Source organism: Porites lutea, chromosome 3 (assembly GCF_958299795.1).
Source record: "Porites lutea chromosome 3, jaPorLute2.1, whole genome shotgun sequence".
Classification (NCBI taxonomy): domain Eukaryota; kingdom Metazoa; phylum Cnidaria; class Anthozoa; order Scleractinia; family Poritidae; genus Porites; species Porites lutea.
Genome location: NC_133203.1, coordinates 46261366 through 46274983, shown reverse-complemented (window position 1 = coordinate 46274983; position 13618 = coordinate 46261366). Strand labels below are relative to the sequence as shown.

General features: G+C 37.0%; 1 protein-coding gene across 1 annotated transcript in view; it reads right to left on the bottom strand.

Annotated features, from left to right (window-relative positions):
- LOC140931269 (uncharacterized) overlaps nt 1-13618 on the bottom strand; it is a 76767-nt gene that overhangs the window by 35501 nt on the left and 27648 nt on the right. The window contains exons 15-28 of the mRNA XM_073381038.1: nt 13431-13618; nt 12269-12322; nt 10637-10681; nt 10270-10323; nt 8897-8950; nt 7302-7355; nt 6049-6102; nt 5596-5649; nt 4725-4769; nt 3518-3571; nt 2637-2681; nt 1673-1726; nt 1167-1220; nt 419-472 (exon numbers count right to left, since the gene is read on the bottom strand). The exon at nt 13431-13618 is cut by the window's right edge and continues 10 nt beyond it. Coding sequence (XP_073237139.1) covers nt 419-472; nt 1167-1220; nt 1673-1726; nt 2637-2681; nt 3518-3571; nt 4725-4769; nt 5596-5649; nt 6049-6102; nt 7302-7355; nt 8897-8950; nt 10270-10323; nt 10637-10681; nt 12269-12322; nt 13431-13618 — 863 coding nt within the window. The remainder of the gene's footprint in view (nt 1-418; nt 473-1166; nt 1221-1672; nt 1727-2636; nt 2682-3517; nt 3572-4724; nt 4770-5595; nt 5650-6048; nt 6103-7301; nt 7356-8896; nt 8951-10269; nt 10324-10636; nt 10682-12268; nt 12323-13430) is intronic.

Here is a 13618-nt window from a genome sequence, read left to right as displayed (position 1 = left end):
ACAGGACACTTTTTGAGCCTTGCAGACATATTTCCTTTGTAAAAAGGAAATTTTTAGCAGCCCATATCCAAGATCTATAGCATACAAGGTAATAGAAACAGGACCTGTGACTTCAAAGCGGGGAATTCCTACTAGGTTTGCAAAAAATCTGGGTAGTACATCCTTTTCAAGGGAACTATCTTAGGGAGCTCAGTCTGTTAAAAACAGCACTATCAGAAGCCATATACATGCATGTTAGTAGAAACAAATGCTGTGTAGGTTTCCCGCTGTGGCTTCCTTTTTGAAATCACTTTTCCAGTAACTTAACACTATTCATTGAAGCACTGGCTTTAATCAAGCACTACAAACCCTATGAAAACTGTCAACTGTATGTACACTCTTGGCTAAAACTCCAGTAATAGTGTAATTACAAACAAACCTGTTTTCCTGGGGTACCAGTAAGTCCACGTCTTCCCGTTATTCCAGTCTCACCCTAAATAAATATGTTAATGCATTATACCGTATGTTCACTGAAATGAATGGTCTACCATTATTGTATCACCAATATAACCAATCCAAATACTTACTTGGTAACCGATACTTACACAAATACCAATACCAATACTAAAACTAATACTAACACTAATAATATTAATACTAATACGATACCAGTACCATTACTAATGCTAATACAAAAACTAATACTAATACCAATACTACTAATACTAATACCAATACACCAATACCAATACCAATACCGATATCAACACCAATACCATTTTAATAGTTAATACTAATACTACTGCCAATGCCAACGCTAATACCAATACCAACACTTATACCAGTACTAGTACTAACCATTAGAGTGGTTTTCCTTTGAGTGTCGTAAAACCAAAACCAAAGTAATTACTCTGGCCAATCACATAGGACACAGACAATACATTGAACTAATCAAAACTCGAAGTAATTAAATGTGGCTGACGCAAAGCGCGGGAAAATGCATGCGAGCGCGTCACAATTGGCTTTGGTTTTACTTCTGATTGGATGAGAAGGTGGCGCGAATCTTTTAAGCCAATCGCATCGTGTAGAAAGTGCAAAACCAATTACTTTTCGACACTCAAATGAAAACCGCTCTAATACGGAAACTAATACTAGTTCTAAAGGCAGAAATGTGAGATGCTGTGCACCTTTGCTCCTGGTTGTCCTGGCGGTCCAGGGTCTCCATCAGAACCAGATTCACCCTAAGAAATAGAATGTTTTATGACATAAATTGGACAGGTACTTCAGATTTAATAAGCAAGCTTGACATAAAAATGGTAACCTGGTAAATGCTTTAAGAATAAGATCACATAATGAGGACAAATGTTCAGAGTATACAACTTGAACTTCGGTAAGAATCTCTACCTGTAGGTACTTTTTGAGCAGGTATATTGATTTGCCAGGGTTTGGTCATTAATTTTATACAAGACAAAGTTTTCTGCATAAAAATCTTTATTGATCAGTGATTGTAAATAATCGCTGTAAGGTACAATTCATCAACTGTTGCCCATACAGGATACAGTCTACTTATAATATATTGCATAAGGAATCTTTAAATGAGGTACTTTGACAAACTTATTTGGAAAAACGCATTGACTGTGGAACCCAAAAAATCGTGTGAATAGTTCAACATTTGAGCAATATGTCTACTGACCATTGATCCTTTTGCTCCTGTCAATCCACTAGGTCCTGGTTGACCAGGTGCTCCCTAAAGGTGCAAATAACAACTAATGTTATTCACATTATCCACATCAGTGAACTGTTTTAAAAGGAGCTGTGACACTAAATTCATCATAATTCAAACGTTGAAAACTGCTGCCAAGTTGAGTGAAAACATGAAAATAACCTCTCAAAACATAAGAAGGCATAAACAAGACATAAAACACAAAAGAAGGCAACTTTGAAGAAGATTAAAACGGATTGGAAGAGTGCAAATAAATGAAAGTGGAAATAAAATATTTTGAAAACTTATTAGTCTAACAGGTTTTCAAAGTTCATTTGTGTTATTTGTAACGTTTGATATAATGCTTGCAAGACGTGTTTCTTTGACACGAAGCTGTAGTTCTGTTATTTGCCAGCAGTTTCTTTACTTATGTTGAGTTCCATAACAACTAAAGTTGCTTAACTGGCAATATTAAAAAAATGAACTAGACAGCCCTTTAAAGACTGGCTTCTTTCAAGAAAAACCCAAAACAAGCAGGTTTTTTCTCCTAGCCCTAACCCATCCCAGGTTTTTTCAGACACCCCTCCCCCCCACGCCCCCCACTGCATTGGATAACCGAAGGTAAATGTGTAACTATTTTCTCCTAGGTAACCAAGACTTCTACAGTAGTTGGTTAGTCTTCTCTCTCTTAAATAGGCATTAACATCTTAAGGTAAGTTTTTTGGAAGTATCAGCAAATTCTTACATGGTCCAAAAACAGAAGGCTTTAAAATATTCATTTGTATATGATCTGGGTGTATAAAACCAGGCTTTCGCTAGAAGTCAACAAGGCAGAAATCAAATCTAGCTATTTTCTGCCTGCTCTAGCAGTTTGGTTCAGTGTTGTGAATGTTGTGCATTACAACACATGACCTCCAGCTAGAAAATAACAATAATTATAAAAAAAGAACTTCACCTGAGGGCCAGCAGCTCCGGGTTTCCCATCAGTTCCTGGATCACCCTAAAACAGATGACATACTAGGTTTTACTTTCTTGCTGAGATTCTTTATTTTTTATTCTTTATGTTTATTCAACAAAACTCTTCATCAATTGAATAAATTTTTTCAATGTTTTGAATGGTCTACAATTTAAATTACCAACAGATAACTGCCTATAGACAATGCATGGTCTGCTAATGTGCACCAGAGAATTTTTTTACTGCAAAATGTTCTAAATCATGCACAGTTTTGTACCTGAGTTAACAGCAAACTGAAAAGAACCATTACTTCAGCACTTCAAATTTCTTTGAAGTGCAGACCTTTTTTAAAAGTGTCCATAGGAAGAATTTTAAGTTGCTTCTGAGGACTTTTTAAACTTTTTGCAACTTGATGCATTTACAGGTTGAGCACTTTTTTCAACTAAAACTGAATCATCAAAGATTTAACTTTTTATCTAACCTGTGACAGTTAATTCTAGGCACATATATTACAAAACAAACCAGGTATACTGGTTAAATGATAGAAAAAGTTATCAATGAACCTGAAAGTCAATGTTGCCATTATTCAGTGTCTTGCAGGTCAATTATTTGCCTCTGCCTGGGCTACTAAATGAACTAAAAACTAAACAAGGTACAGGAAAATATGCCTCATACATGTACACGACACATATTTTGCCTAATAATGTGCCCAATGTTTTTTCCACTGAAAAGTAATCAATTTACAGCCAAAAGGGCATATCATGTTTTCAATTCAATCAATTGAAAACTCCTTCATTATTTTATCCATTTCATTTCTTTTCATATGGTACTGCCCCGAAACCTTCCTCTTCTCGGTGAGAAATGTTTGATGCTTTACATACCGGGGGACCATTTTTCCCATCTCGTCCTGCCACGCCTGGTTGGCCAGTAGGTCCCTAAACAGGAAAGTATGACGTTAACAACTCCATCCCATAAAAAGCCTGCAAATCTGAAGATTCTCAATGAATTTCACGGGTATTAGAGTTCTCAATTTGGAAAAAATTGCAAAAAATTTAATACTCACGAATTCTACTCGCAAAGAATAAAATCATGAAATTTAATACCAGACATATACTATCCATAAAATAACGAAATTCAAGCAGTTCCTTTATTAGTTATTCCAACAAGTCTACAGAAAATTAAGAACAAAGTTTATCAGAGTGTAAATATTTGCTGTGCAGATTTTTCGGGTACCTATTTACACTGTTGAAAACCTTGGGTATTTTGAGAATGGACCTCTGGAGCCAGGGTATGTTTGCCGTTGTTTACGATAAAAATATCAATTCTGATGTTACTTTTCAGAGGTCAAAGTTACCTTCACATATTAAAGAATAGTAAAATCACGAAATTTAATACACTCCAATTCTACCTTTCGCTATCGCCCAATTAAAATTACTCAGAAAATAAGGCTGATGATTTTTCACGAAATTAAGTGAGAATAAGCTGCGATACTTGCAAGTGTCAAAATAACATTGTGACTTTAAAGACAAAACAATGGTCACTAACAACATTTTAATTAAAGAATTTCTGCAAGTCTGTTTTCAAGGGATCCTGAGGCAGGAACACTCCTGGCCTAATTACTCAAATATAGTTAAGTTTACTCCAGGGCTAAGCCAAATGTTATGCTAATATTTACACAAATATTTTCTTGTCTACCAAACGCAAGCTCACTTTTGACCATAAATGTGGAAAATCCCATAAAGTCATTTGAAGTTTAAAAGGCATGAAATTTTTTCAAAATTTTGGGAGCTATGAAATAAGCAGCCAAAAGGCACTCAAGCATATTTACTTGATACATTTTTTTCCTCTATATTTCTAATTACCTGTTGGCTGCTCAGCAACAAGACCCAAAGAGAACAATTTTATTGTCAGGAAAAAATACTTCTAAACATTTCAAAGAACAGCAAAGTCATTCCTTTCAGAACTAGCTGTTCTTCATATTTTTCCACTACATAAAAATAGCTATCAAATGAATGTTGATTGACACAACAATCAAAGTAACACATTCACAAGTAATTATAATTACTAACAGGATATTGTTTATGGTACCTTGGTTCCTTGTCGTCCCGGCTGGCCCCGATCACCAGCTGCTCCCTGAAAGAAACAAGAAGATTCATGACTAATTTATAAAAAATAAGAATCCCTTTTACTATGACTTAAAAGCTACAAAACTGTTCACTAGTCTTCAAAGTAATACTGGCAGCTTAAACTTTGTGGCATTTAGTGAGTAAGGTGTCCTGTCTTTCATTTGGGAATTCAATTTCTTTAAACGACACTCTGAATAATAGTCAACTTTTAGGCATTTATGTACTTAAGAATCCTGCTCACCTTACAGTCTTTGTATTACCAGTAGTTATAGTGTTGCGTTGAAATTAATATTCGATAAGTAGCAGATCTTGCTTTTTGCCACATTTTTGGAACTTAAGATTAAAATAATAGTCAAACCCTCACTATCATTGGCTTCAGGTGTATTAATTATGCCAAAAGTATTGACTATTTAATTCTGCATAAATCTTTGCGTTATTGTATCATATTATTAACTGCAAGTTCTTACTTATAATGACTAAAACTAGTAATAACCAAAGGTAACGGAGTGCAAGAGACAATGATCGAAGGTCAAAACGCTTTTGTTCGAACGCTGTGCTTCGCGTAAGTTTCACGTGACAGATGGTCAAAACACACGTGATCAGATTACGAGTGATAGAAGGTCCAAACGTGCATGATGATATTGCGTTTATGTACATTCCATTCATTCTTATTGGAAGTCCAAACGAATGCTGGCTACATACATACGACGCATGTGTAATAACACACTGGAGATTAGGATTGCTGTTTCCTCTTGTTCCCAACAATAAATACAAGCATGCATAGCCATGTGTGACAAGTAGATTAGCAACTATATGATAACAGAAATATTTACCTTGTCTCCCTTTGCCCCATTGTGTCCATTTTCTCCAGGGGCTCCTGTTGCTCCCTGTATAGTAATAACAATTATTATTCAATACAATACACTGTTCAGGCCGATCAGTCCTCCCTCTAGTCTATCCAGTGCAATTTCTCGCAACCACTATGAAACGTACTGTACGATTTAAAATGGCATTAAAAAATAAAAGTTGGTAGAGAAACCACCTGATACTGTAAATACACTGTTGCAATAAAATTGCAACATGTAGGACTAATTATTGTTGTGGCAATAGTTACAAAAAATTGCTAGAGTATTTCATCTATTTCATGATGATCATCATAATAATATTGCAATAGTAAAGATGTCTTGTTTGTGCTCGCTGCTTTGGACAAAATAAACTGAGCTTAAGTACAAACTTTGCAGCATTCTGATGACGAGTAATTCAGTATTGAAAACTGTCAATTCTACCTTTCGTCCTGGTGTTCCATCTGAGCCAGGTGAACCACGGGGACCAGGAGGGCCCTAACAAGAACATAATTTGTTAGTTATTACTACATTTTTTATTTATTCATAAACTTCGCCAAGAGGCCTGGATCGTTCACAGAGCAAGCTCCACTACAAAGTCAGAAAATTTGCTGTACAATGCGATAGATGCATTGATGCATAGATAGATTGCATCTATGCATGTAGCGTAGATGCCATATTGGCTATACTATGCGATAGATGCATCTTGGTGGGTTGAAACTCCTCGCCGAGATTTGCCAATGGCCGTTGGCTCATGTTGAGCTAATCCGCCCTTTGCCAGGTCTTGCTTTTCATCCTGCGAGGTGACATGTCAACCTCCTCACCAGCTAAAAAAACTGGTGGGGGAGCCAGTTTAGTTGCCGACTACCCGACCATGTGACAGTACTTGGTTGTACTGGGTTACATGGTACCATTAGCAGTAGCAGAGCAGCTCTGACCTGACCTGACCAAACCTGGCTTGGCTGTGGCTGACTAAGTAGTATTAGTAGTACTATACAGTGAAAAATACAAAGAAAAAGATGAAACTAATGTCAGGATGTCAGCAAGATCCACGGCCTCAAGGATACCAGTTGGTTTGACTGCAGCAATGAAATGGGAATCAACAAGCCGGGCACGCATTTCATTTGATCTGCTGACAACAGATGGTCATTAACATTAAGTTGAGTAGTAGACATTTCACAAGGCACTACTGAAATGAAAACTATTGAGCAGTACTTTCATAAAGTGCTGTTAACCTGTCAACATTTTTATTTACAAAAATGATTGTAAGTTAAACTGCAAGTAAAAAATATGCATACCAACATTATTATGGAAATGAACTTTCAATATCACTTTATATCATGAATATGTCACACGAATACAGTCATAATGCAGTCGTATGTATCTACCATAGAAATGATGTCAAAACAATCAAAACTCAAGTGGAACCTTAAGCCACGGTAACGTCTTTCACTGCAAAATTTTGGACAGTTTTTGAATTATAACATTATTGTAACATTGACATAATTTTGGCATCCATTTCAATTGAGGTCTCTTGGGAAACCATGCCTGAGAGAAAAAGGAAAACAAATTGCACCATCATCATGTCATTCCTATGGTCTGTACTCTCTTCGACCATCACTGTTCACCAATCAGTGCAAAAAATCCCTCTGTTATTGTAAAAAATATATTTCAATACGTCAAGCTTATGTACTAACCTGTGGACCTACAGCACCAGCAGGCCCAGGAGAACCTTCTGCTCCAGTAGAACCCTAAGAAAAACAGGGCCATTTAGTGTTAGTAAATACAGTTGATCCTCCTCCTTGATCCTACTCAAACAAAGTGAAGTAAAAAAGTGACAGCACAGAACATGTCCAGGCAATACTTTTTTACCTTGAAATTGTTTGTTACATTGTTACAAAACTTCCATGTTGTCCAGGGCTAACCTGTGTACAGCCACCCCCACCACCCAGAAAAAAATCGGGAGAAATTTCCTTTCCCAATATATTCCTGAGGGGAGGGGGCAGCTTTACATATACTACTCAAGTGCCTGCTCCCTCCAAGAATAGCTACAGTGTAGTTCTAACTCAATGTTAGGTCACATTTAATTCAATGTTCTCTTATTACAGAACAATCATACCGTAAAGTTCCGAAAATAAGCCCCGGGGCTTATATTTTTCAAAGGCCCTTTATGAGGGGCTTATTTTTGGAGGAGCTTATGTTCAGAGGGGCTTATCTACGGAGGGAAATTTCCGTCTCAAAATCGATTGCGCTAGCCTTATAGTTGGACGCAAATTTACCGTTTTTGCTTTGTTTTACCTTGTATTTGAGGGCAATTTTCGAATTTCAAGCCCCCAGGGGGCTTATATTTGGAGGGGCGATTTGACGGAGGGTTTTTTACGTTACAGGTTTGGGGGGCTTATATTTGGAGGGGCTTATACATGGAGGGGCTTATTTTCGGAATTCTACGGTATTTTACATACTGCAATCAAACAATTTATTGTTAACCCTTAATACTCCAAGAATGTAGTAGCCTGCGAAAACATCAGTTTCTCCTCGCTCTTCACCGCTGGGAACGTTTCGCCGGAGGAACGTCTGCGACTCAGCGACAGAAATTCCATACTGATGACATAAAATATGTCCAGAATCCGGTCAGAAGCCCTGATTGGTTGATGGAGTAGTTACATTGTTTTAGCTATTGTTTACGAACGACAGACAAAAGACAAAAGGCCACAAAGGTCAAATGTAAATGCGATGAATCTCTGACAAAACAGTCAGTATTTGCAGAATATAGTCTTCTCTACAACAAGCATTTGAGTTTTGCTGGAGCTCGTTTGCAGATGAACACAACACTTTACCAAAATCGATCAGGAGAAACCTAAAATTGAATAAATTTGCATTTGGAACCCCACGACTACCACACTTATTAAGTAAACATTGATTTGCGTCATCAGTATGGAATATCTGTCGCTGAGTTGCAGACATTCCTCCGTGCGAAACGTTCCAGCGGCGAAGGGCGAGAAGAAACGGACGTTTTCGCAGGCTAAGAATATAGGGCCACATGAGGAAACAGGAAAAAGATGATCTAGCACAACAATAACAGGGGTGCATGGAAAAATGTCCTAACTAAAACTTAAGTGACTTTTGATGTAACGTCAAATTTCCCTTTTATCAGAAGTCAGTTGGGACTTTTTCTGTGCACCTGCTGAATTTTCTGAAAGGCACCACAGCCATGCCGGTGAAGTTTTTGGATGGCAGTCCTCCTAGATCAAGTTCATGGCTTCAAAATATATTTATGATGTAGTTCCATTACCCTTTTTCCACTACGTCCTGTTGGTCCAGTAGGCCCTGGTGGTCCAGGTGATCCCTGTAAGCAAATGGATTATTAATAACTTAGTACAAAGTTGTACCATGATATGGCATATCATCTACCAACTCCCCTGGATTATCTATGAGTCTCACGGATACAGCACCAATCTCCCAGTCTCCCATACAGGTCACCAAAGGTGCTTTCCCATAAGTCAAAATTTCAGAAATTTCGGCAAAGAAATAAATGGAATATGCTTCTGTCTGCATGGAAATTTTCCGGTCAAAGTGGTACACCTCCAGAAACTTTGTTTCAATCCAATAATGTTGTACCTTTTTCCTCTTGATAATCCCATTGGTTAACTGACTGTTTGCTTTGGCAAAGTGGAAAGCAAATCTCCCAGATAAAATTGACTTTTTTGAACTTTCCTGTGCTCTGGTTTCGATGGGAATTAAGCCCATTTTTTATTTCATATGTCCTTGCCTATGGTTCCACTTATTGGAAAATGGAATCACAGCAATTAAATAAAAAACAAAATGCCTTAGACATTTCACTGCCACGGAGGTCAAACCCAGTTTCATCATTCTCAAACAAGAGAAACTCAAATTATGTTTAGAGCAACTCCCATTACATGAAGACCCACATGACAGAAAATATGAAATAACACAGGCTCACAAATTGGCATTTGGCTTCTTACAAGTTACAATTTCATTATAGTTAATGCTATTATCGTATTGAAATCAGTCAAAAACAAATTAACATAACCCTTTAAGTCCCAACATCCACATACAAATTCTCCAAACTGATCTCTATACATTTTCTTAAAGAATAAGTTGAGAGAATTTAATAAAAGATCAAGGCATTTTCCCTCAGGTGATAATTTATTTTTATTATATAAACACCAATGAAATACCAGGTGAGCTTTTGCGCGAAAACATGATATCTTCACACGTGAAAAAACATGTTATCTTCACTTGTGAAAAGATCACTGTTGCTATGGTTACATAATTAATCGCACCTTTCACATCAAAAACTATCAAAGTGAAATGGTTTGGTATTTCATTGGTGTTTATAAATAAAATAAATAGAACATTACATGGCCACTTGGAGATACGAAATTTCTCTTCTCGTGTCGAAAAATATTTCACGAGTGAGCGCATATTTTTCAACACTCAAAGATAAATCTCGTATCTCCATCCAGCCATGTAATACCCTCTGTTTATCAATTTTTCACAACCTTTTTTTCTTGATTGTGTATTGACATTGCTGGGAAGTAATTGACGTTTGTCACCCTTGAGAATTAAAGGGATAACTGAAATTAATGAGCTTAAGTTAATAAATAATTCCAAAAATAATCACAGATTAAAAAAAAATAGTACCTGGGATCCTTTTTCTCCCTTTTGTCCCTGCAATCCAGACTGACCAGTTCGACCCTAATACAGCATTAATAATCAAACATCAGCAAAAACAGTGTAACCACAACCTATTCTAGATCAAATTTGTTGAAAAACTTTTATCTGTTATAGAAGTGGTGTGGCCTAGAGGTCAGCATGTTGGACTCAAAATCTGGCGGTCCAGGGTTCAAGTGCTGCTCTAGACACTTGCTGGATTTGTTCTTGGTTGTTTTAAGTTCAAATCCTCAGCCACGCTTGTAAATAGCCAACTGGTTGCCTCCTGCCAGTTAGAATTAGGAATTTCACATTGATACTGAATGGTATTTAAAGGAAATGAATTAATTACACTTACCCTGTCTCCAGGAGGGCCAGACTGTCCTTGGGCACCAGGGACACCCTTTCAGTAGAGAAAAATGCAAATTTCACATTCAGTATGTATAGAGTAGCAAAAAAAAAGGCACTGTAAATCACTATTATTGTTGTATGTATAAAAATATGTATAAAATACACTATTATTTTATGCCAGGCAAAGTTCAGTCGCAATAAATGAAAAATCTTTTTTTTACATGGCTAAATGTAATCTATTTTTGCGGTGGTTAGCTCGAAAGCTAAGCTCCTCTGACCACCGTACACTTCTACCCAAGCCGTTAATTTTCTTTTTTTTTTTCTTTCTTCTCCTAGTTTATTAGTTTATTAGTACCTTACTATATATAATGTAAATATTTATAAAGTGTGAATAATAAAACTGAATTGAGTTGAATCAGAAACTCGGGTTTCTGATTGAATTGAATTAAATTCCATATTATCTTCTGATTAGTTTTATTATCCTAATAATTATTACTTTTGGGTTGTTTACCTGAATTTCTCTATTTCCTTACACACCTTGTCGTATTATTCCCTAAAATTATTACCTGCAGTTCTTTTAGAGCGCACTACAAACTCCATTTGTTAAGTGAACAATAATATAATGACAGGATAACTTGAGAGCCAGATCTACCTTTATTCTATCATTATGGCAACCAGCTCAAAAGCCTTAGCTCCTCTGGTTGCTGTGCACGAACTGACAATGTTTCTCTTCTTGTTATTACTGTATGTTTATTTTCTTCTCTATCTAAATAATATGCAATATGTAATCTTTGGAAACAGTGCGAATAAACAATGAATTGAATTGAATTGAAATTGAAACTGAATTATTCAGACACATTTCTTGTACCTAATTACTGTTGTGTAGGAGTGGTAAACACCTTGTTCCCTTTTGTAAATCCTGTATTTGTGGGTAGTCAATTCACTCCCTAGCCTTATTTGGTTCGTAGTTATTTTTTAGTTTCCTTCCAGTTCAAATCTATTATAGATTGGTAGCCTTTGCTCAGTAAGTTCCAATGATTCACTTGCTTTCCCCATGAGTGTCAAGCCCCTTATTATTTTTCAAGTCTCCCGCAGATGTGTAGTTATCAGTAACACTTCTGTTACTCGTTCCTTGAAAGTACACATTAGTATGAAAACCACTGCGAAATTAAGGATTTCTGATATAAATTAAGGAACAAATGATCTTAGATTTCTAGAAATATTTCTTCCAATCCAAACAAAATTATCTATACCCACCTCATCAGGGGTTATTATGAATTCAAAGAAGGAGAGGGTAGGGTTTTACCAAGCAGAATTTTTTAAAATAAGTCTGAAGGTAAATGTGACTGATGAGGAGTTAAATGCTCATAATGAGAGCACTGTAAATTAAATAACCCTTTAAGCCCCAGTATCCACATACAAATTCTCCAAACTTATCTCTGCATACATTTCCTTTAAGAATTAGTTGAGAGAGTTTAAAAAAACATTGAGGCATTTTCTCTTTCGTGATCATTTTTTTTATATTCTCACAACCTTATCTCTTGACAATGTATGGACATTGTTAGGAGAAAATTGCTGTTGGTCACTATTGGGATATACAGGGATAATGTACAGGAATTGGAAGGGACAATTTACTTACAGCACTGCCAGGAGCTCCTGGTTGTCCAGGGGGGCCTGCTGGACCAGTTGGACCCTGAAAAGGGTGGCAAAAATTAAAGAAACACATCTAATAAAAATAAACACATTACCTTACTTCATAAAATAAATAAGTAACGATTTAGAGGTAGCGCATCCACTTAGTCTACCCCAAATTAAAGAGACCACCACCTTACCATGGTGGAGTGGTTTGTGTCTCAATGACCCATAGAGCTATGTTGGCTGGAGTCTTTGACTTCTGTTAGGGCCACCCATGCCGAACAGGTCAAAGGATAGAAGAAGATCGGAAACTGGAATGTATGTACACTGTACCAAAAACCAGCTGAAGTCGAATGGTTGACAAAGTAAGGGCAGAAGCAGGATGGTGATCATGGGAGGACGTGAACACTGTTACGGCTACCTGAGATAAGCGGGGAAGGGGGGGGCTGTGAAGGCCTTACGTGCCATGAGGCACTGAGAGGATAGGTGAGGTGAGGTGACATCCACTTGGTGGTTCTTCATCTCCCTGATTCCTTATCAAATTAGAATTTGGAAACGTTGGTTTTTAAGTTGAGGGGAAAACCGGGTTACCCAGAAAAAAACTCTCAGTGCAAAGGAGAGAACCAACAACAAACCCAAACAACATATGGCGTTGGCACCAGGATTTGAACCTGGGAACATTAGTACCCTTGCTCCCCAATAATAATTTAGAAAAAGGCCTCCTGTAATCATTTTGCCCAAAAAATGGTCAGTGTTATAAATGTACTTCACTGGTTTAAAATGTTTCAAACTTGCAAGAAATTTTTGTTCATTACAGGTCAAATACCTCTAGTTAAAAGGATAAGATTACATGTACCTAGCATACAGTAAGTGTGTAAACTTCATAAATTTTAGGCAAAACAGAAGGGGCCTTAACTGGCAAATTATACCCAACAGTTTCTTAAAATCCAGGTTCTTAGTCGAGGGGTTTAACAGTATTTGAATCACAGAATGAGGAAATAAATGTAAAAGAGATCATCACAGTTGAAGTTTTATCAAACTGTTTGAAAAGCAGGTCAAACGGTTGGTTAACCTTTCATAATCCATTTGTTTTTGCAGTTAGATCATTTAGTTCCCATTTTGCATTTCACTGTCCCAATAACAAATACGCTTATCAATTTTCATACCAAGCTTCCTTTCTCTCCAGCACTTCCAGTTCTTCCAGGGGTACCATCTTGTCCATTTCTTCCCTTTGGTCCTGCTTCACCATCAGGTCCTTGTTCACCAACAATCCCTGGGTCACCTTGTACTCCTGGCTCACCACGGTCACCCTTAGCTCCAGGAAGACCTGAGATTCCTGGGGCTCCAGCTCGCC